This window comes from Chelonoidis abingdonii, chromosome 7 (genome assembly GCF_003597395.2).
Source record: "Chelonoidis abingdonii isolate Lonesome George chromosome 7, CheloAbing_2.0, whole genome shotgun sequence".
In the NCBI taxonomy this organism is placed as follows: Eukaryota; Metazoa; Chordata; order Testudines; family Testudinidae; genus Chelonoidis; species Chelonoidis abingdonii.
The window spans coordinates 24344453-24366312 of NC_133775.1; the positions used below are offsets into that span (position 1 = coordinate 24344453).

Below are 21860 nucleotides of genomic sequence, written 5' to 3' on the forward strand. Positions count from 1 at the left end.
AGACTCAGGGCTTCGGAGTCTTGGGGTTCCCCAGGGAAGGTTTTGGGGAGACCAGAGGGAGCCAAAACCCTGGAATTTTTGGCTGGTGGCAGCGAAATCAAATCTGAGCTGGTAATTAAGCTTAGAGGGGTTCATGCAGGCACCCAGATTTCTGGACGCTAAGGTCCAGATTTGGGAAAGATGATTCTGATAATAACACACCTGGATCTGAAGGCAAAATTGGACCCTTGTTAGTTACTGTTTTCACCATATGACTGTTAGCTAAGTTGCAGAGTGGATCTAAGCCTTCCAAATGGATTATATCAAGCTCCACCGCACACATACCTCACTCTAAAAAACACGGTTAAACCCCTCACAGTAACCATCCCAATGTTTAAAGGAGACATTTAAAAGATATTTACTCTCAAATGTTACTTCCTCTGCATAATCAAATTTTCAGAAGGTTTTTGAGTGTGGAATTTTCAAAAGTGCCTCAATCAACGGGACTGGGCTCCTAAGTCACTGCAACACTTTTGAAAATCCTACTGCTAGCTGGCAGTGAGACTTGACCCTGTTTATGATGGATGCCAAGGTCTGGATCCTACAAGGCCTCGCCTGGTGCACAGCAGGCCACACAAGATTTTTATGCTCCCTTTGCAAGTATAAAAGGAAGCTCCACCTTGGCACAAGCAAGATTCAGCACTAGATGTAGTCCTCTGTGTTGAATGAACGTATGTTTGAAGACCTTTGTATGTCTGGTACCTTAAAATGGGAAGAGGTAGGGGCAGAGAATAGGTGTGTCTGAGAATATAAGGGCTTGAGTGCACTCCCTCAGCATGCAAATGATGTGCCTAGCTACACTTTCTCCTATGAGCCCCTCCTACTTCTACTAGTCAGGAGTAACCTAGCAGCCATAAACCTACACTCTCATTCATGCTGGATCAGGCTCCCCTGAACTCCCTGGGCTGTTTAGCACTTTTTCCCTTGTGCTTCTATCCACCGTATTCTGCCCCCGGCACTGCAGGATCAAGTCCCACCAGAGTATTACAAGGATAGTATTACAATTTTTTAAAAAAATCAATAAATCAGAGAAACTTACCTACTCCCTTCCTGCAAGAGTGCAATAGCAATCCGGATCCGATTCCTTAGGAAGATCAGCATCAGTATGATGAAGACTTCCACAATACAAAGTATTATCACTGCAAGCACGAAAATGAAACTTCTCAAAAATCAAATCAACACACTGCCTTTCTACATTGGTGGTTTCTACCTTGCACTTTATAATCCTAGTCATGAATGCCAAGAAATCTATGCTAGAACATCCTTGCTCTCTCTCTGACTGCGAAGGCCAACTGTCAATCCCCATTTAATACATTCTTGGGAAATCCCACAGAAACTGCTAGCCTTGACAGATGACATTAGTGTTTGTAATTTACAAACGAAAGTGGAGCACTGCAATGTCAGGCAGTTCACAAATATAGTCATCTATTTAAAAACATATGTCTGTAGCACTTAACATAAAATATCATTTATCCTTAATGCACTCCATTAAAGTAAACTTCGGGTTATTCAGAAACGCATTTTTCAATGGTTATACTATATTGCTGCTAATTTTAGTCTCTGGACATAGAAAAAAGAATAAAACATAGATGGACATTCAGCCTTTTAATTAAGAGAACTTGATTCTGATCTCCATTACACTGGTGTCATGCAGAAGTAATTCCATTGAAGTCAATGGCCCAGTTTTATACACGGCAAGCAAGGTACAAGGAGAGAATAGGGACACATGATAATACAACACTAATATTCTCTAGGGGCATTACTTGAAAGAGAATCACCTCAGCAACTGTGGTGAGTGGCCCCCATTAGCTCACTGACTCAGACATGCAAGTAAACAGAGATACAGCACATAGGTTTTGTGCAGCAGACTGCAGCTTTGTTAAATCATCTTAACAATGGGGTCAGTGGTACCCAAAGGCCTAGGAAGCAAAGGGTCCAATGTGGGACGACGTAGTCTTATGCCAAGGCCACAAAACCTGGAGTCAGGGAGGTAAGGAAGACAGTGCCTAAATCATCCCTGGTATCCAGTGAGTTGATGAGATCTCCTATCATCCCGCTGGCTCAAAGGCATGAAAGCAGAGATGGGAAATGCCTCAATCTGCACTAGACCTAAGAGATCACCCCAACCCCCGGAGATACCCCATGCTTGACACTGACCACAAAGCTGCAACACCATAAATGCTGTCCCCACCAACCCAGGCCTCCCGCATGCTGTGAGGAAGTTAAAAAAAACAAACCTCTTTTTTGGGTCAGTCAATTTTGTCCAGAGGAAAAATTATTTCCCATGAGGGCTGATCTGGCTAGGCCCACAGCATGCAGGGGACCCAGTTCTGCTACTCTTAGGCCCCAATAATTCTCAAAGAGTGGGTGTTGCTTGGGCAGTTGCCAGTGGGGGTGGAGTGCAGCTGACCAACCATGGTCAACCACCTCTCCTGAACTGGCCAGTCATGCAGACAATGGCCCACTCAGTCCCCATCTAACACCTCATCCCTTCCTCCCTTCACACTGCATGTGGTGCCCATAAGGAAGGAATGATACATGGATAAATGGGGAAAGGCAAATTCCCTCTCCCCTGCAACCTGGCCAGGACCCCAGGGAGTGTTTTACTCTCTGATAATCAAGTCAAACCCTCTCCCTCACCACCACCAACAACACAAAGAGGGACATCACAATAAGAGTGGTGTTCTACCAGTTGTGCATGTTTTCCACATTTATTAGTAATGTGATTAGACCAACTTCTAGGCCAGAGAAACTAGTAATCCTGAAAACTGCACAATATAATAAAAACCTTCACTGCACTGAGATCCCAGAAACTTATGTAAAGGAAGATATTTGTTCAGCATCTGTAACAAGGGGTACTTCATAGGTTGCACCAACCAGCTGATGATTCGTTCTCCATGTTAAGCATTAACAGAGACTAAATTTAAACAGCACTTACTAAATGCTAACCATGTTTGCCTCAGCTGTAGGTACACTCTGAAGTCAGTCTGGAAGCCAATATCATAGATCGTGAGGTCAGATCCAGGTGTTCCCTGAAGACGATCATACTCCTCGTAACAATGCCAGATACCTTTGGAAAAACAAACCAGTAAGAGCCGAGTGTTTCTGAAGACGCTGCAAATATGAATGAGCCTTTGTTTTTTTTGCCTTCAACATTCCATACAGGCAAAAACTACATGCGACCATGACACTAGTGGCTTATAAACCCACATGAACAAAAACGAAATCATGGTGCAAATATAGAAGGCCTAATCCTGCAAGCGCTTACATGTGGGTGTACACGTGGTAGTAAATGTTTGCAAGATCGGGGCCATAGTAGAAGTTTCTTTAAAAAAAAAAACAACCCTCAATACTCTTTCAAACCTATGCAATATTTCACCTGATTAAGTTAAACTTAATTGGCAGTAATTACAGATTTCCTTGTACAAACATCAGCAGTAAGAACAAAATCTCTCTGCAGTTCCTCATTAGAGAGTGTCGGCGCTAACACCTACCATATCCTATAATTCCAATCACGCCAAGGATGAAAATCCAGAAGAGGACCCCTGCTGTGAACCTCAGGAGCACAAGGAAGAGCAGGCTCACAACCATTGCAATGAACAGACCACTGGAAAGACAGGAGACAACATGAACATAAGGGAAACAGGCATGAGCATCCCTGCTCCTTGCACATTCTATTTACTGCAAAAGGAGGGTCATTCTTTCAAACAATACAGAATGACAGGTCTAAAATTTTATTCCAAATCTCCTTTTGAAAGTCTAATGAGTGAGGAATGTTTTAAAGTTTGGATACCATCAACTATTGGAAACCAGTCTGTTGGGCAATAAGTTTCTAGGCAGCCTGATTACATTTCATAGACAAAGACATTTATAAATGATGGGCCATCTCCTTAGCTGGTGTAAAATGGTATAGCTTCATTGCAGTGACTGTGCTGATTTACACCAGCTGAGGTTCTGAGTCAGTGACGTCTTCAGGCCATGGCTAGGCAAGGGTAGAGAAGTGTCAAACTGGAAGGATGTGTACATGTGTGGTTAGCTTAATTTAGGTTCTTAAATAAGAACATCATTTGAAAAAGTAGATAGAAACTTTGAATTTGAGAATAAAACATTTTCCTTTCTATCCTTCCAAACAAGTCATGTGCAGTGCATTGGAGTTGGGAAGAAAATGTGCATTAAAAAGAAAGAGAAAAAAGCTGACATTGGCAATGACCTAGCAGCAGAGCAATTGGGAAAAAAACAGCTACCTAGTGAATGTCTTCCTTTAGCCTACTCAAATCAGTGGTAAGGCAGTGTGAATTCTGGTTTCATTCCCAGCATGCAAGTCATGAAGAAAAAAACCAGTGATGGCTGTGTAAACCCTTTACACGCATAGCCAGTCTCCGCTCACATATAATCCCAACACACAGTCAAGTGGGACACACCAGTAAAATATTTCACTTAATTTCATGATGACGTTAGCAGAGGGCAAAACAAAATAAATGATTATGAACCCTGGACTTTGAAGACGTACCCACTGAAACACAAAATCCATAACCATTAATTTAGAGTTTGTTTAGTGATCACCCTCTGAAATGTCCCCCTCACCTAGTTGGTTCAAAGAGGTGACACTGATCAGACTCAGGACCACATGACTGGGATGGGTAAGCCATCTCTTTAGGCTTGTAAACCTTACAGCTGTGCAGCAGACAGTGAAAAAGAAAGAGCCACAGCTTGCTTTGGAGATCTCCTCACCATAACCTGGCCAAAACATTCATAAATCTCCTCTCTGCCCTGTGTGGTTACTCCCTTTCCAAAATTCATTCAAGGACATCTCCTGCTTTCTCACTGAATGGTTCATCATTCAAAACTTTCCTCCTCAAAAATAGCTGGACTATTTGGAGATTGGGGCCCTGATTCAGGAAAACACTTAAGTACATGCTTAACCTAAGTAAGTACATGCTTAACTAGTTTCACTGTCTTCACTAGTACTCATGCATGTGGCTGAAGTGAATCACATTCTTCAGAGCTGCTTTGAATAGACATGCTTTCTTGAATTAGGGTCTGAGAACTGAAAGCTGCAGATCTTCCTGAGTATTGTGGAAAAGCAGGTGTCTCTCCATAATTAAGGTTGTAACCAACCAGCTTCCATTATAAAACCCTACAGTATCATACCCATAACTTTGGCCTGGAAACTGCATTCTCTTTGGAAACTGCCAGATTTACTCTGAAACCAAAGGAGGAAGTTTTGATAAAGTATGAAGAAAATCCATCCAATAGTTTCAACAGTACAGGTCACTCTGAAGAATGACCATATTAGAAACTTTGACTTTTGTGTAATGTTACTTTGTCTCCCTCTAGCTTCAAACTTCTGTATAGTTAAGTCTCCTTGTAAACTCATGGCCCAGCTATAGATGTACAAAATAAATTAATGACTTTAGGTGTGGATAATTTTGTACCCAATCTTGCTCCCATTTATTTCAGTGGGAGTTATGGACTGAATCCTGCCCCTACTGACATCAGTGAGGGTTTCTTGCCATTGGCTTCGGGGTGAGCAAAATCAAGCACTATGAATATGTGAGGAAGTTGCCCTTTACTGGTTGGGGCAGTGTAGAAAGAAGCTTAGAGTACGGCTACATAGCAATTACATACCCATGGCTGGCCCAGGTCAGCTGACTCAGGCTCATGGAGCTTGGGCTGCAGGGCTTAAAATTGCCATGTAGATGTTAGGGCTGGACTCTGAGCTCTGGGACCCCATGCAGGAGTGGAGGAGGGTCCCAGAGCTCAGGACTTAGCCAAAACATTTACACCCCCATTTTATGGCCCCGCAACCAGAATTAGCTGATCCAGGCCAGCCACGGGTGTTTAACTGTTGTGCAGACATACCTTAAGACATCTTCTATAGCTGGAAAATGTGTTCAGCCTGAAAACTGCGAGATCTACTCTGAAACCAAACAAGGAAGTTTTGGCAAAGTATAAAGAAAATTCATCCAACAATTTCAGAAGTACAGATCATTCTGAAAAATGAGTACACTTATCAGTATATTTATCAACTGACTGTAGAAACTACTTGTAATTGCTGTTCTTAGAATAATCTGGTATATGTAGTATGTTATCAGAAGTATATAACAGGTCTTAACGCAAATATCTGTCCATAGACCTGCATTCAAGCCTGACAAGATGTCATTAATATGCACATTATATAGACACTGATCCTGCAAAGACTCTCACACGTTTAACCGTCCATGCTGTGAGTAGTTCCATTGACTTCCATGTTGTTGGCTTAAGGTTAAGCATGTGCTTGAGTTATCAGCTTCAGAGTCATTCTTTTTACTTTAACATTTTAGTGTTCAATTTATATTGCAAGATTAGTACAGGAAGAATTTATTTCAGGTGTAAATTAAGAGTGGATAAGCTGTGCATTTCTTTTATACAATAAATTCACCTATGTTAGCAGTGTAAGATTTATGATGGCCTTAACTGTTCATTTGCTTTGTTTTGTAAATGACATGACAGGTAACTACACTGCTGTCACTTAGCAAACTAAACTGTTTTTTTACATAAGGATTCTTGGCTTTGGAATAACAAATCAGATGGGCCATGAAGAGAGAGAAGAACCCACATCATTTTTGTGTGTAGGAAGATGCCCACATCTCTTGTAGATCTACCACAGACTGATGTGAGGCTGTAGTTATGGATGACATAGTAGGATACTGGATTAGCCCCACATCGTGTATAAGATCTATGAAAAGTCCATGATACAAGTATGTGATAAGAGGAGACTCCTGGAGTTTAACAGGATGTCGACATACACATAAATTAAATAGTTCTTCTCCATTCACACCTGGGAAGATGCAAAGTGTAGGAGCCAGCAATATTTGTAAATAAACTTACATTAATATCCAATGCCAGGAACTGGCATAGTCTTCAAAAATTTTCATCCCAACTGATCTTGCATCAAGGACATTATTGATACCACTTAAACAAAAGAGAAAAAAAGTTTGGTTTACATGGGATATTACACATCTTACTTAAGCAGCAAATAGGTCCTTAATGTACTAACAAAATATGTTATGCCACAAAGCATTTTTAGAACATGCATTTATTTGTAGCATTTGGTTTTTCAGCAAAACAGAGTTTGAAATGTCATTGCCAGTAATAAAGTTACATTACAATGCTGTAGCTCAGGTTTTGTTCACGAATGAACATCAGTTACACTAATATTAAGGGAAGGAAATTCCACTGAGGGTGAAAGGCCCCCCAAAATGTTCACTCTCGTACAGCTCTGGAAAAAAAATATAATAAAAAACTCTAAATAACATTAGTATCACAAGATGCAATCACTTATTACATTACAAAAATATAGTCAGCTGGTAGTAAGATCTGCCATAAACCCCCAGAAGCCATACAATAGTGGCTCTAACATTACCAGTACCAAAGCCACAAAAAAAACCCCTGCATAGCGAACAGTAAAACAATAACCTGCTCATAGGGAAGGTTTTTTCCTAACCCCACAATAGCTGCCAACATTAAAACATTTTCCTAGGACAATGCTAGGAAGAAATAAAGCTAAGGTTTTATGATAGCTGGGGACAGCTGGAGTAGGGGGCTTTGATAAATTGTGGGGTCTGGAGTTAGCATTGGTGAGGAAAGAGAGGGGGCATTGTTAGGTTTAAGGAAAGGGAAACGGAGGTGCTTTCTGGTCCCAGTCTGAACGGGGACTTGATGGAGGCTAGAGAAGCCGCTCTGGGCCAGCAGTTCCCTCTCCTCCTGGCTCAGGCTCAGCATGGGAGATGCTAGTTTTTTATCTGGAGAGGCTTGAGAGGTTCCCACAAGCCACCAGTCCCACAACATTGGCTAGGATACCCACTCCTTGGGACAGGTATTAAAAACCAAAGAGCAGATCTTCAGTTGGTGTAAACTGTCAAAGCTCCATTGATGTCAGTGAGGATCTGCTCCCAGGACTTTTGGCCGGGGTGGCCTTAGTGGGTGGCTTGTCCCCTGAAGCATTAGAATTTATACTCCTTGCTCTGTGTGAAGCTAACCTTTCACAGAGAGAACTAATAAAATAACAAAATCAAGCTGACAATCAGTCACAAACAACACACCTCCAAATTACATGGAAAAGCACTCTACGAAAAAATCCTTTGCTAGTTTCCTGGTATAGAATTTTAAAAGCACTGAAGTACAACTCTGTCGCTTCATTACAATGTCTCAGTTGGTTAATTTCAGTCCTTTGCTACAAACTGATTTTGATTTCTTTTCTACCTATACATTAATTTATTGACCCGGAACAGACACAAAAGGTATCACACAAAAGAAAAAGCACAAGAGGAAGGAAAAACCTACTTTGCAGCTTCCCTGAGATCAGTTACATTTCTTGTTTTCCCTCTTCCATCTTTGAATGTCGTCTGATTTGCCACTGTCAGAATTCCATTCTTCGTGGAGAAGTCAGGAAAGCATCTTTTAAGAACTGTTAAGTAATGAAAAAGGTGGGTAATAACATACATTTATTTATTATCAAACTCCATTTTAAAATGATGGTTTTTGGCCATCAAATTCGTACTAAGCTGTGTGTAAATCATTTAAGATCAGTAGTGAGGCCTAGATCCACAAAGGTATTTAGTTACCTAAATCCCAGACCAAGGCGCCTAAGTCCCAGTTTTAGGCACCACTGCAATCCAAAAAATCCCCACTTGGCTGCTGCTTAACCTTGTAGCCTACACTCACTTAGCTCCTAAATCTTTCATTATAAAAACTCCTTCTGTGTCTAAATTTCTGCCTCTGGTCATGCGCACTGTCATCTCCCTGTAGGTGTCCAGACACCTAAGCCCCAGCACAATCCAGTAAAGGTAGGCACTCCCCTGCCTATCTTACCTGGGGGCCAGTGTGCTCAGAGGCCATCTACCAGATCAGGCCAGAGGAGGAACAGGTGGTGGCGCTGCTATTGCTGCCCATGCCATGACTTCTAGCCCAGAGGTTAGAGCACTCACTGGAATGTGGGAGACCCAGGTTAAATTCCCACAGCTGCCTGACATGAAGAAAGGATTTGAAGAGGGATCAGAAAAGTGCTCTAACTACTCAGCTAAGCAGTATTCTGATGTGGGGCTTTCTCAGTCTCCTCTTGAAGCTGTTCCATTGTGGCTAAATAATTAAACACTCCTGTAACTGAAATTAGCACTGGAACCCAGTGTATGTATTCAGAGACATAAAGCTTCCTTTTTACCTTTCAGCCCTGCAGAGTCTGTACAGCTATAGAAGGTTAGATCCTAATTGGACTCATCTAAACTCCAAATACAGAGCCATGTTATGCCCTTTCTGCAGCTATGCCATTAACCAAAGACAATAGGGTTGCTTGCTCTCATGCTTCTGAAGGCGTAATTTAGTCTGCAGAGTCCTCAGTACTGGGGATGATTCATGAGGCAGAAAGACCCCAGCTTGACTTGATCCCAGATTGCGTTTTCACAGCTAGAAGTTCAAAAAAACATCTTTATCCTTTTACATGGTGTAACATTGATTTGGCTGTGTCTGACAGCCAATGCAGAGCCCCATCATGACAACGTCATGATCTCCTTTCAGAGTGGAGCTGCACTTTAATAACATACACACCAATCCTCTGCTGAGATATGTGCAAAAAGTATAACTACTCACAAGGCCTGCTTGGAATGATCATCGAAGGGCAATCTTCATCACGGATCACTTGAGCAACAGACTGAAAGAAAATGAACCCAAAGAAGAACTGGGGAATACAATGCAGAACAAAAAAACCCTGCTCAACCTGAGAAATCTTTACAATCAAGAAAATGTTCCATTTTCCTTCATTTGTATCTTAATCTCTTGGCATGATTTGACTGGTGCATCTGCCTGACACGCACAGAATGGAAGCAAAAGACCTAAGCATCCCTGGACAGTCATGGATGAGGAATAAAATATGCTTCTGGCTTTTCTAATGGTAATACGATAAAAACAGAAGGCATCAAACCTGGCTACGAACCAGTGGTGCTTGGGTAGATGTTTTTGTCTCTCATAGAAAAAAAGAGTTTGTTATAACATAATTAGTACATTTAACTTCAGGCTGATGTTAGAATTGCAAGTGTTCTTATTATGGGAGAAATATTAAGGTATGTTCAAATGCAAACCCATGGTATTTCAAAATGGTCATCTTATTGCAAAGCTGGAGTAATTCCCTGGCTAAAACAAATGGAGTGAGAAGATGCAGGTGACTTACTACAATGCCTGCTGGTTCAGATATAAAACTCTCTAAGATGAAGGGGAATTTGTTAGTATTAGTCTGAGCTCTCCTTCTCCACTGTGGATCAGTGTAGCCTAAACCTATACACCAGAGAAAATTGGATTCTCTGGGTACATCCATACTGTAATGTAAGCTTGGGCTTAGAGTCAGGCTTGAGCCCAACCCCCTCCTTCCGTCTACACACAAATCTGTCAGCCTTGGGCTCGGACCATGGGTCTTAAGACCCTGTGGGGGTGGAGGGATCAAGCCCAGTCAAGCCAGGACCCAGAGTTTGACCCCTTTTGCTTTGCAGTATAGATGCAGCCCCCCTGACCTAGGTCCTGGGAATCTGCCAAAAGTATCCCACAATGTCATGGACCAACTTCCTTTCTCCTCTACCCCAAGAATCTCCAGCTGACTCCAGTGAAAACAGAAGCAACCTCCCACCCCCGTTGGTGCACTCCTGCAGGTTGGTGAGTCAGCGTTAACCCTTCCATCCATTTCTGACCAGCAAGCTGCAATCATGTCATCGGAAAGCCTTCTGTGCTTGCAATGAGACTGAACAGAAACAGACTTTTGCACAGCACACAGCTTTATGGTCACAGGAGCACAGCCAGATTTTGATAATTCTCTGCTGAGAGTCCAGCACAACAGTGGGCATTAGTAAGAGTATCAGGAATGATCATGCACACCAGCAAAGAAACTGGCACTGTAGCAACTTTACTGCACTAGTGACCAGTGCATGAAGTGGACTGAGTGGCTCAAGACTGAGTACGGGAAAATCAGGGACCAGAACTGCACCTCGGGCAACTCACTGACATCATGCCCATTTTAAGTGGAGTTGGACCAGGTGCTAGGCACTGCTCTGAGCATGGAGCTAACGGTGGTGCACAATGACCTGGTCAGCCGGGATGGCTGATGGGAGCCAGCAGCAGGTGCTGAGTGAGGACAGTGAAGTCTGTTGCTGAAACCCATCCCAAAAGAGGTTTTGGAGCTGGAGCAGCTGCACACCCTAGGCCATACTCTGTGGGGCTGCTTGATGCCCCCTCCCCCAACAAACAGCCCACTGAACAGCATGCACCAGACACAGAAGGGATAGAAGCTGTCCCTGAGCACAGTGAGTTTCTGGCTCCATTTTAATTTTATTAATACAGTAATAGGAGGAATTTCCATTCTATGAACCAACGCAAAAACTATTAGACGTAACTGTTAGCACAATGTATCCTGTTAACGGTGGATTGCATGCCAGCAGCTTGACTCCCATCCAATCCATTTCAATTAAAGACAGTCTACGCAGTCCATAGGTGACAAAATTAATTGTGCCAAAGTCAACCTGGGTTTGAATTTTTGTCCAGAAATGTGCTGGGGACAGAGGAGGAAGGCTGTTAAGTGTTTGCATGCAGCCATAACAGGGTAAGCCATGTGGAAGCTGACATGGCATCCTACTGATTCCCTCATGGATTCTGACCCAATCTTGGATGCTGATAGCTACAAACTTTTCTGAGCAGGAATTCCAGACAGGTAGTCACATTTCAGGGAAGGACGTATTTTCCAGGGCTATCTTGGTAGCCAGACAGTCAGCCCACTGCATTCAAACATGTGCTGATCAGTTACTATACATTTGAATGCTTTGGCTGCATACACTATTTCCAATGGGATTTCAATCTGCCAAAACCACATTCAGCAACCATTCTAGACCTGCTGATAGCATAATTAAACCATCTTTTGCCAAGTCCCCTTAAATCATGGTAGGGTTTCATAAACCAAGGCAAAAGGAGGTATGCGGAGTCCCCCAGAATAACGTGAGGCCAGTAACTCCGGTTATGACAGTGTCATTTGGTGGGAATAGTATCCCAGCCTGTCCGTGAATATGGACTCCCAATTGTCAAAAAACACTGGCATCCAGAACTTATCCAGTGCAACCCACAATGGCATTCATAAATCAACCTCTGTGGTCCAGAGGGTCTGTATAACAATGGAGTGGCACCTTTTGTGTTTATGTATTCATGCTCCTTGAGGAGGGCCAACGATGGGCACATGAGTCTCATCAATGGTCCTCGCACAATTAGGAAACCCCATTCTCTCTAAGCCAGCAGTTACTTTAGGAATATATTTTATGCCTGCCACCGTGGGGTAAACCACATGCCTGACAGCCTCAGAAACCTCTGCCACCAATTTATCCACAGTCGACTTTCCAACACCAAATTGGCTGGAAACCAACCTGTAGCAGTCTGGGTTAGCCAGGTTCCAGACGGTTATAGCAACCAGCTTCCAGACAGGCTGACCTCATGCAGGTGTCTTTATGCTGGGGTCTTGGGGCAAGCTGCCCATTAAGCTCCAGAAAGGTAGATTTCCTCATGTGAAAATTCTGGATCCACTACTGACCATCCCAGGTCTGCATGATGATGTGATCCCACCAGTCTGTGCTTGTGGCCCTGTGCCAGAAGTGATGGTCTACGTAGAGCAGGGGGTAGGCAACCTATGGCACATGTGCCAAAGGCGGCACGCAAGTTGATTTTCAGTGGCACTCACACTGCCCGAGTCCTGGCTACTGGATCGGGGGCTCTGCATTTTAATTTAATTTTAAATGAAGCTTCTTAAACATTTTAAAAACCTTATTTACTTTACGTACAACAGTAGTTTAGTTACATATTATAGACATAAAAAGAGATATTCTAAAAACGTTAAAATATATTACGGGAACACGAAACCCTATATTAGAGTGAATAAATGAAGATCGACACACCACTTCTGAAAGGTTGTCGACCCCTGATGTAGAGGTTATCAGTGGCTATACTGAATGTACTGAGCAGCATCAGCCAGTGTGAGTCTGTCATGCCTAGGTATCCTCCTCCTCCTGTTGCTCCACTATAAGCTCTGTCAGGTGCCTTTGGTGGGTCAGAAAATGCCACCAAAGTGTCCACTGGCATCTCACAGAAGCTTTGCCAGTTTTCTGACATGACAGTGGAAGTGCATGCAAGAGAATTTCTTGAAAATGTGTCTCCGGCATGTTGCTGACTCCATACCTGGGTGCACATACACCAAAAAGACGCTAGGAAGGATGTGTTGGTAAGCTGTTCAAGCTTGCTGTAATGTGCAAGGTGGACAGTTCACCATCGTCAAAGGGCAGAGAGGCCACATTTTGGGAGGGTGCTAGGGAATCTGGTATATGCATGGTTTGACTAAGGTCTGTGAACTGGAGTGTGGATGGATGCCAGAGCCACAGGTTTAAGCCCAAGTTGGAAAACTCTTAATGTAGAGTTAACAGTCAGCGTTCAAACCCTGGGTTCTCGAAACCAGGGTCAGCTGACTTGAGTCCCACAAATCCTAGGCTTACACTGCAGTGTAGACATACCCTATAGAACCAAAAATCCACAGCATGGAAGTCTGCAGATATTTTCCATTGAACTGAGCCTTCAGTAATCACTTAAAGATTTGGGGATTTTGTCTGGCTAGCAGATCTTAACTCTTGACAAACTCAGAGCTGAAGTACACTTACAGAAGAGCTCCTCAGTTGAGATAATTTGGCACAGTTCCATTGATTTTGATGGAATTAGACTGATTTACACACACCAAGGCTCATGTATAGTTTAAAGCAGAATGTATCCCATCTACACTTATGTATGTATATATACGTACCTTCCAAGGCTTATTAAAACCAGGTTTGCAGAACTGCCTGTAGTATTCCCAATAACTTTTGTTATGTCTGTAGGAACCTTGCATGTCTATGTATGTTGCAAACCTGTCTGGGCACTCTGAGACACAAAGCTGTAAGGAAAGAATAAATGCATAATTATAAATTGGAAAAAAAAAAAAAAAAAGGAAACAAAAACCCTGCCAAAACAACCCACTCATGCTATCAAAACAGCAAGACAAAAAAATGGCCATCTATAAAAGTGCCCCATTTTATCAGATTGCCTGGAGCAATGCTTACTGTAGGCTTTAGAAAGGGACAGTGTCTATTGTTAGAATCTCTGGATAAAAACAGTTTTTAGAGCTTTTGACAGACCTTTTCAAATTTCTCCCCAAATTCTGAATCTCTCAATTGCTTTGCCTCCACCTGTCTTGGTGGTCTCCATACATTCTGAGACACATGTACAGTTTTAAGTTTGTTTTTTAAAACTTTTTATTGAACGTACACATGAAAAAATCCTCAGAAATGCCTTGATCTAACCCCCGAAGCACAGACAGCTGTGTATATGAATATGCTAGTGCAGCAGCACAAGATATGTGGCATGGCACAAGATACAAGACAACTTTGATCAATAAAATCTGATGAAGCTAAAAATTGCTTCACCCTCTTATACAGTAGTTTCAGTCAAATCTGCTTTCAATGATGCTGGGCTAAATGAAGTTAGATTTACATGCCTCTAAGGGGGTGCACCAAATTAAGACTGTAAATTGCCCTTTACCCATGACAGAGTTCCCGCAGGTGTTAAAGTAAGTCAGGTGCACATGCCAAGGGCGAAATTCACATCTCCCCAACTAAAGATATGTCTGAGAAACTAAGAGCTGGGAATGACTGGATTCACCCACAGGTAGGCTGCTATTCAGATTCCTGTGTAGAATAGCGACTGTTACTCCAGCACACACTCTAAGCAGGCTTTCCTGATCACTGGGTCGATGATCATGTTCTGCTCGCCTCAATGTTTCTGTGAGCCTGCCTCTGTGGCACAGAGTGGCATTAGAGAGGCTGCATCCTGCAAAGCTACCCTGTCTGGACCCCCTCCTCCTCAGAGGCTTACCATAGAAGGAAGTGAATTTCCCCTCAAGGGCATAGTGTACAAGTGCCCTAAGTAATTCTTTCACATTATGAAAATTTGTGGGAATGTCCATACCAGAAAAGGATCTTATTTCATAGGCCAGGACCTGGAGGGTGCAAGAGTCTAGTGGACTAGCCATGGATCAGGGAATGAGGAAATCTGAATTCTATCCTTGTTCTGACAATGAATTGTTGTCTGCACATCACTTACTATAACCTGTTTCCCCATCTGTAAAACTGGCACTGATATTTGCCACGCATGGGTGTTGCAAGGCAACATTTCAACATTGTCTGTACAGGCCTCTAAAATCCATAGTATTAGCAAGGCCTGTCAATGGCAGCAGAACTCAGGCCCTCTCTGATTCTCAGGCCTGCGCTCACTCAGGTAAATGATCTGGCTTGGGGGACCACCACAACCTCCTCTAAAAGTCACAGTGTGAAGCATCAAGCCAAAGTGGCTCTTCAGCATTTTCACAACAGCCAGAGAGTTAAAACCTTTAATCTGAATTATCATCCAAAGACTAGAAAAGATCGAAAAAACACCCTCCAGTTTCACAGATCTGCTGTGAACCTGAAAACAGATAAATTAAAACACAGCCTGTTTGTGACTAATATTCCACCTTGCTTGCCTCACAATAGTGATTACTTTATTACAGAAGAAACCCCAATCCAAGAGTGCACTGCACAACAGCAACAGCATTGACCTATATATTTGTTAACATTATGCAGTGTTCCCTGAACATAAGAGGCTGTGGCACAGTGGGTAGGTAAAAAGTCAAGACCACAGCAGCACAAATCAACTCAGAGATTCATTTAATATTCTACCAAAGTGACAGGACCAGACTATATTACTTGGTTTACACTAGGAATTTATGCTGGTGTAACTACATTGCTGAGGGATTTTCAACACCCCTGAGCAATGTAGTTATACTGACCTAATCCACAGTGTAGACAGCGTTATGTCAACAGGAGGGCTTTTGCCATTGGCACAGCTATCGGCTCTTGGGGAGGTGGAGTTCCTACACACGCTCACCCATCTGGATAGGTACCATCTTCATGAAGCGCTGCAGTGGCACAGCTGCAATGCTGTAAGTGTTGACAAGCCCTCAGGCTCTGTCTACACAAGCTATGTATGCCTCTCTTCTACTGGGATACTGATTAGTGAGCATTCAACAAGTGATTAGCCAAACCTAAGGGTTATTTAACATTAAACAATCGCATTGATCGCTACCAATTCCTCAGAAGGCATGTAACGTGTCTGGACAAACGAACACTACTGTCAATTGTAAACTAGAAAATATGCATTTTTTTAAACACGGCTGGTCTGGAAAAATCTGTGTTCTAGTCAAAATGATTTTCTAAAAAATGGCTATAATAATGTGCACAAACTACATTGCTGCACAGTCATTCGTGCTATATTCATGACGGACAATTAGCCAAATCCAGTCACATTCACACTGGGAATTTTTTCAACTCTAAATCCAAAACAAACAGTTCTATGCATTTCTATTTATTTTCTCCTGCCCTGTTAACAATAGACACGGACTCTGCTACACTGTATGCTCAGATACATGCTATACACACACTGCACTCTACAATATGATTAAACTACATTCTACAAAACGCAACTAGCTGATCAAATAACTTCTGTCAAGTTTTAAGCACTAATAAGCAAGAGGCAGTAAGAATGTTTTCTCCCTGTATTTCACTTACCTGTGTTGTAGGGCATTGTAGGTTTATCAGCACTACTGGGCTCGCACATTTCAGAATGTTAAAGTAAAACAAACTAGTCTTGTTCCTATAAAGAAATAGGAATAAAAATAACTATTTTAACATGTATAGATGTTCATATACTATGTTTATGACCATAGTACTCACATACCATATATGGATTTACAATGTACACTATCAATTTTAAATATTGTTATCCTAAAAGACTACTGCAAATCTCAGGTGAGAAATGAAAATCAAGCAGCAACTGAATTCCCCAAGCTTAAATGTATGTTAAGTCAAACTGCTTTGTTTGATGAGTCGTCATTCTGAGGAGTGTTTTCCTGCACAGGAGCCTTAGCTGACATCCACTTGCTCTTAGAGATGGCCCAGAACCTGGTTTGAGAACTGGAAGGCTAGCACTCCACATGGCAAACCACCTTTTCATGAGCTGTAGTTCACCAGCATATGCAGAACCTATTTTGTAGATACAGCATATGAAGTTACTACCAGCACACAGCAAGCTGTATCAGCTGATGTTTTTGTGTTAATCAGAAGGTGGCACCAAAAATCAAACAAGAGTTTTTTTGTTGCTCAAAACCTGAAGCAGCTGCCTGGGAAAACAGGCACACAGCACCTGAAAGGGACTTTCACAAACCCAAATACTGGTCAGAAGTAAGGGCAAGACTGTGTCTGGCAATGCATGAGGGGGAAGAGAAGGGGAAAAAACCTTCTGACCCTTCACCCTTACACCAAGGCCAGGCACAATGTGACCAGGGCATGCAGCTCCTGCAGTAGACTTGCATCAGCAGCAGTGGAGACTAGAGCTGGTTAGAACATCTTCACTCCAATGTGGAATTAAAACAAATTTTGAAAATCAAAAGTTGCTGTGAAACGGAATTGTTGTCCTGCAGCCAGCTCTAGTGGAGACCTCCTCAGGTATGGACAAGGCCATGGTCCTGCCCCCTCTACACTAGGCCGCAAAATTAGCTGGGTGTGAAAGGACTGCGTGCTTCAGCCTTGCAAAATGTAATGGCAAATCCCCTGCAGCGTGTGATTCCCCCAGAACCCCCACTGCAATACAGCTGCCTCCCACCCCACTGCATGGCGGTACCTTCAAGGCCCACTCTGGCCCATAACATGTAAGTGTTGCAAACCGTAACTCTCTGTGCAATTGAGAGTAGCTCATCTGACCTGATGTTTTAAAAGGTCAGGATGTTTTCACTCTCACACGTTCAGTCACGTACTAGTTAAGGAAATAGTCATGTACTCCTTGTAATCCTTAGCTGTTAGTTCTTCAAATCAACTGAGTAAAATTTTGGGCTGAAATATCACTGCTCTGTAAGAGTTTCCTGGATGTATGCACCCTCTGTGAGCAACTCAGCACAGCCCACGTCATTAACACATTGTTTTACTCTCATGTTGATATGTTTGATGGCTGCTGGCATTAACAGGAGACAACAAAGATTAAATGTGTATGGCAGAGGAAAGGGGCCACAGAGAGTTAGGTTTGCATCCTTTAAAATAAATTGTATTCTGTGCTTGCATGTTGTTCTATATAAGGCAAAACAAATTTAGAGATTATATGGAGCGATCAATGGGTGGATTACAATGAGATGCTAAGGTGCAGAATTCCCCTAGAGGGATTTTGAAGGCAGCACAAGGTGGAATTAATTTGACTGTACAGAATTCATTGCTGCACAATTCTTTTTTCAGATATCTATGGATCCAGGCCTGGTTTTACATTTCACGGTTTCTGAAATACGACTTTCTCCACAAATATTGCAGGTATGTTTGAAGCTATTAATATAGGCACGAGAGTCACATAAAGAGATTGCCACCACTCTCCACAGGAAACTGGCACGTAGGTGTCAAAGCCCATTTTGGAGGCCCACAAACCCACAGTTCCAGGTCAGCCTTTTGGGGTCTGCAAACCCCATCCCCCATGGGGCTATGTGGGAACTGTCATGGGAACAATGAAGGCACTGCAGGATCCCTGGTTTCTGGCAGCTTCTCATTAGGGTTGAAAGTTTATCAGGGATTCCCCTCCTTACTCATGCTTGACACTACAGCTGTCCAGGACTGGTCTTTGGGGCTTGTGAAGCACATAGCCAAATCCTCTCCACCTCAGCGTTTTAGGAGTCAAGAAGAGGTGGTCTGTGGCTGTTTAGAGGGGCTTCCTGGGCTGCCTCTGATGCTAGGGCTGCCATAAGCTCTGTTGGGGGCACTGGCCAAATATTCCTATGTCACTTCTGGCTTATCCATTTATAGCAAGCTCCTCAACATGGAAACTGAGTGCTAATTCCCAACCTCAGCAGCAATATCCCACCCACCAACCTCCCCAGCAAGGGAGGAGAGAGGGAAAGAGGATTTGTGTTTGTTTGAACCAGGGAAAGGAGGATGACATACAAGGGAGAAGTAAAGAGGAAGAGACAAGTAACAGAGAGAGAGAAAATAAGTGAGCAAGGAACAGAGAAAGAAAGACAGAACATGCACAATGGACAACAGAAAAAGAAGGAAAAAAACTTTTCTGTAACGTGATTTCATGGCTCCAGCTTCAGTTTTCATAGAAATAATGTTTCGATCCATATAGCTCTTTTCATCTGCAAGTACTTCACAGATACTAACAGATTAACTAATCCTTGCAGCTCCCCAGATGAGCTAGGAATTGTCACCCACATTTAAGAGATTGGAAAATAAAGTTGGGTTAAGACACAAGACCAAGGCCAAAGAGGGAGTCAGTGTCAGAGCTGTCTGTCTCCCCCCCACCCCAGACCTGAGCTCAGACCACACATCCCTCTCTCTAGTAGCAAAAAGGCAGCAGGTAGCTAGCAGCAGACAGCGAGAGCGGCTGTTTGGCACTTAGTACCTGCTGAACATGAAATGCTGGTTTGCACAAAGTGAGAAGCAGTCTGCCATACTTTTGGTTATTCCTCCCCAGAGATGAACATAATGATTTCTCAGAGGGCGTATTAGTTAAATATCCTAACCTGAGCAGTTAAAACCAGTGGCAGCTAATCAGAGTCTTCACCTCTTATAAAAATACTTTAAAATATGGATCTCTTCGCACTTAATGGCACAAGCCATACTTTATAATGGTATTTTACTAATCACAGTCTCCATACTATGGAAACAGCTGCATTACAGGAATAACTCAGGTCTAAATTTCCACTGATCAACTGAGCTTTTCAGAAACCTTAATTGGCATAAATACAGTGAAGTGGGGGCGGAGGTTGCTTCTTCTGCAGCCTCCCAATTTAATTCCCAGGAGGCCGAGGGCTGATAACTCGTTTCTCATGCATGCCTCATGAGAAATAAAGCCAGATGAATCCTCTGAGTACTCACTCATTTATGGTGTCCTTCTGGCCGCAGAACTGCCCATAGCTGTCAGTCGGATAGACCACCTTCCTGGGGTCACCATGCACCCAAGCTACAAATATATAAAGAGAAAGACAGATCTTTTAACACATGCCCAGCAGTAGCCTGCTAATAGTTCAAGTTCTCTAGCAATTAAAATGCACCATCTGTCATGTACTATTTTAACCTCTCCAATAGCTTCAGAAGAGAATTGATTTTCCTTAAACAGTAGATTTCTTAATGAAAAAAAATATATAATATGGATGAATCAGTCAGACAGTAAAACATTTCTCTTTTTTTCCTTCAGGACACATACGCCTGGGTTGTGGCCAAAATATGAGGTAATGCACTTAGAAAATAATGGTTATTAAAAGGAGAAAGAGGAGGCATTGCAAAAGCTTTGTTGGCTTAAAGCCACACTGTGTTATGGAGCTAAACCTTACAGACCAAACTGAGCCTTTGCTTATACCTACGACCCCACAACCCCACTGAAACGAATGGGGTTACATGGTGCGCGAGAAGGCAAGATTTGGCGATGACAATCTAGCAGCCATCGAGTCACATTAACAAGGGATGCAACTCCTCCATTTCAGGATATAAAACCACTTGCTCAGCTCTTAGCACTGTAGCTGGCTATGCTGATTTGTTCATAGAAGTAGAGACACAACTGTACGAGTACAGAACCTCAGCCTGAACTGGAGGATGCTGCTTCTATTCCTTCCTCAACTTCAGATGAGGATTTCTTGCTCCTGAAAAATCTCATTTTCTCAAACTGCTTATTTCAGTTCTCATTCAGGATCTACTACATCACTAGGAAATTATCATTAGTATCATTTTTTCCTAAGCTACAGAGGTCAGACCTGACAAATCTTCACAACTCCCCAGCAAGTTCTGAATAATTTTGACTGCCCTTGACTATCACAGTTTCTATCTATATCCTCCCCATAACAAAATAATCAGAACTTCTCCTCCCATGTGCAGGATGGTACCAGCATATTAGCCCACACAGTATGTCCTATACCCATACATCCCTAGATTTGGTTTACTAAGACAACTGCTGCAAAATGTGGTTGGATTTAATTTTATTAACTATGATCATTCCCTAGCCTTTTCTTTGCTCTGTAGTGTGTAGAGGAGGCTATAGCCATCACAATTATTTTTAGCCCCTAGTTTCTTCCTCTCAGAGTGTACACTGAATGTCGGAAGCTATGTTAGGCCCTGATCTATACAAATTACTTTGAACTTGTTCCTCTATAATTGCCCCACTTTTCTGTTGATTTTGTGGTGCTAAATTTAGTCATACTAGAAATTAAATCTTCCTTAAGGTCATTACAGTAGCAAGGCCACTTAGATACTACATGATGGGTGGTATGGAGAGAGAATCTCTGCAAAGCACCAAACAGTAGATGTAATACTTATCCTTGCAGACTATGGGCCGGAATTGCAAGATACCCTCCATTGACTTTAATATAGCTGCATCACTGCATACCAACTCAGAATTTGCTATGTTATTTTTCACTCTAAATGCTTTTTATTTTTCTGGCACTCTTGGTTTGTGGATCTTATGCTAGTTTTTAATATGTCTCAATTACACTATACTTTTTAGTTTGTAAAATAATCTGCTAGTTGGTTTCAAATAGCAAAGAATTCTGTGGCACCTTATAGACTAACCGACGTTTTGGAGCATGAGCTTTCGTGGGTGAATACCCACTTCGTCAGATGCATGTAGTGGAAATTTCCAGGGGCAGGTATATATATGCTAGCAAGCAAGCTAGAGATAACAAG

At 42.5% G+C, this 21860-nt stretch overlaps 1 protein-coding gene across 15 annotated transcripts in view; it reads right to left on the minus strand.

Moving 5' to 3' along the window:
* Window positions 1–21860, minus strand: part of SLC44A5 (solute carrier family 44 member 5) — a 214084-nt gene that overhangs the window by 34282 nt on the left and 157942 nt on the right. For all 15 annotated transcript variants that reach the window (XM_032782147.2, XM_075067721.1, XM_075067724.1 and 12 more), the window contains 9 exons: window positions 20064–20148; window positions 16722–16806; window positions 13886–14014; window positions 9667–9727; window positions 8365–8488; window positions 6910–6993; window positions 3534–3646; window positions 2978–3109; window positions 1079–1178 (listed from right to left, as the gene is read on the minus strand). In XM_032782147.2, the coding sequence (XP_032638038.1) occupies window positions 1079–1178; window positions 2978–3109; window positions 3534–3646; window positions 6910–6993; window positions 8365–8488; window positions 9667–9727; window positions 13886–14014; window positions 16722–16806; window positions 20064–20148 (913 nt within the window). The remainder of the gene's footprint in view (window positions 1–1078; window positions 1179–2977; window positions 3110–3533; window positions 3647–6909; window positions 6994–8364; window positions 8489–9666; window positions 9728–13885; window positions 14015–16721; window positions 16807–20063; window positions 20149–21860) is intronic.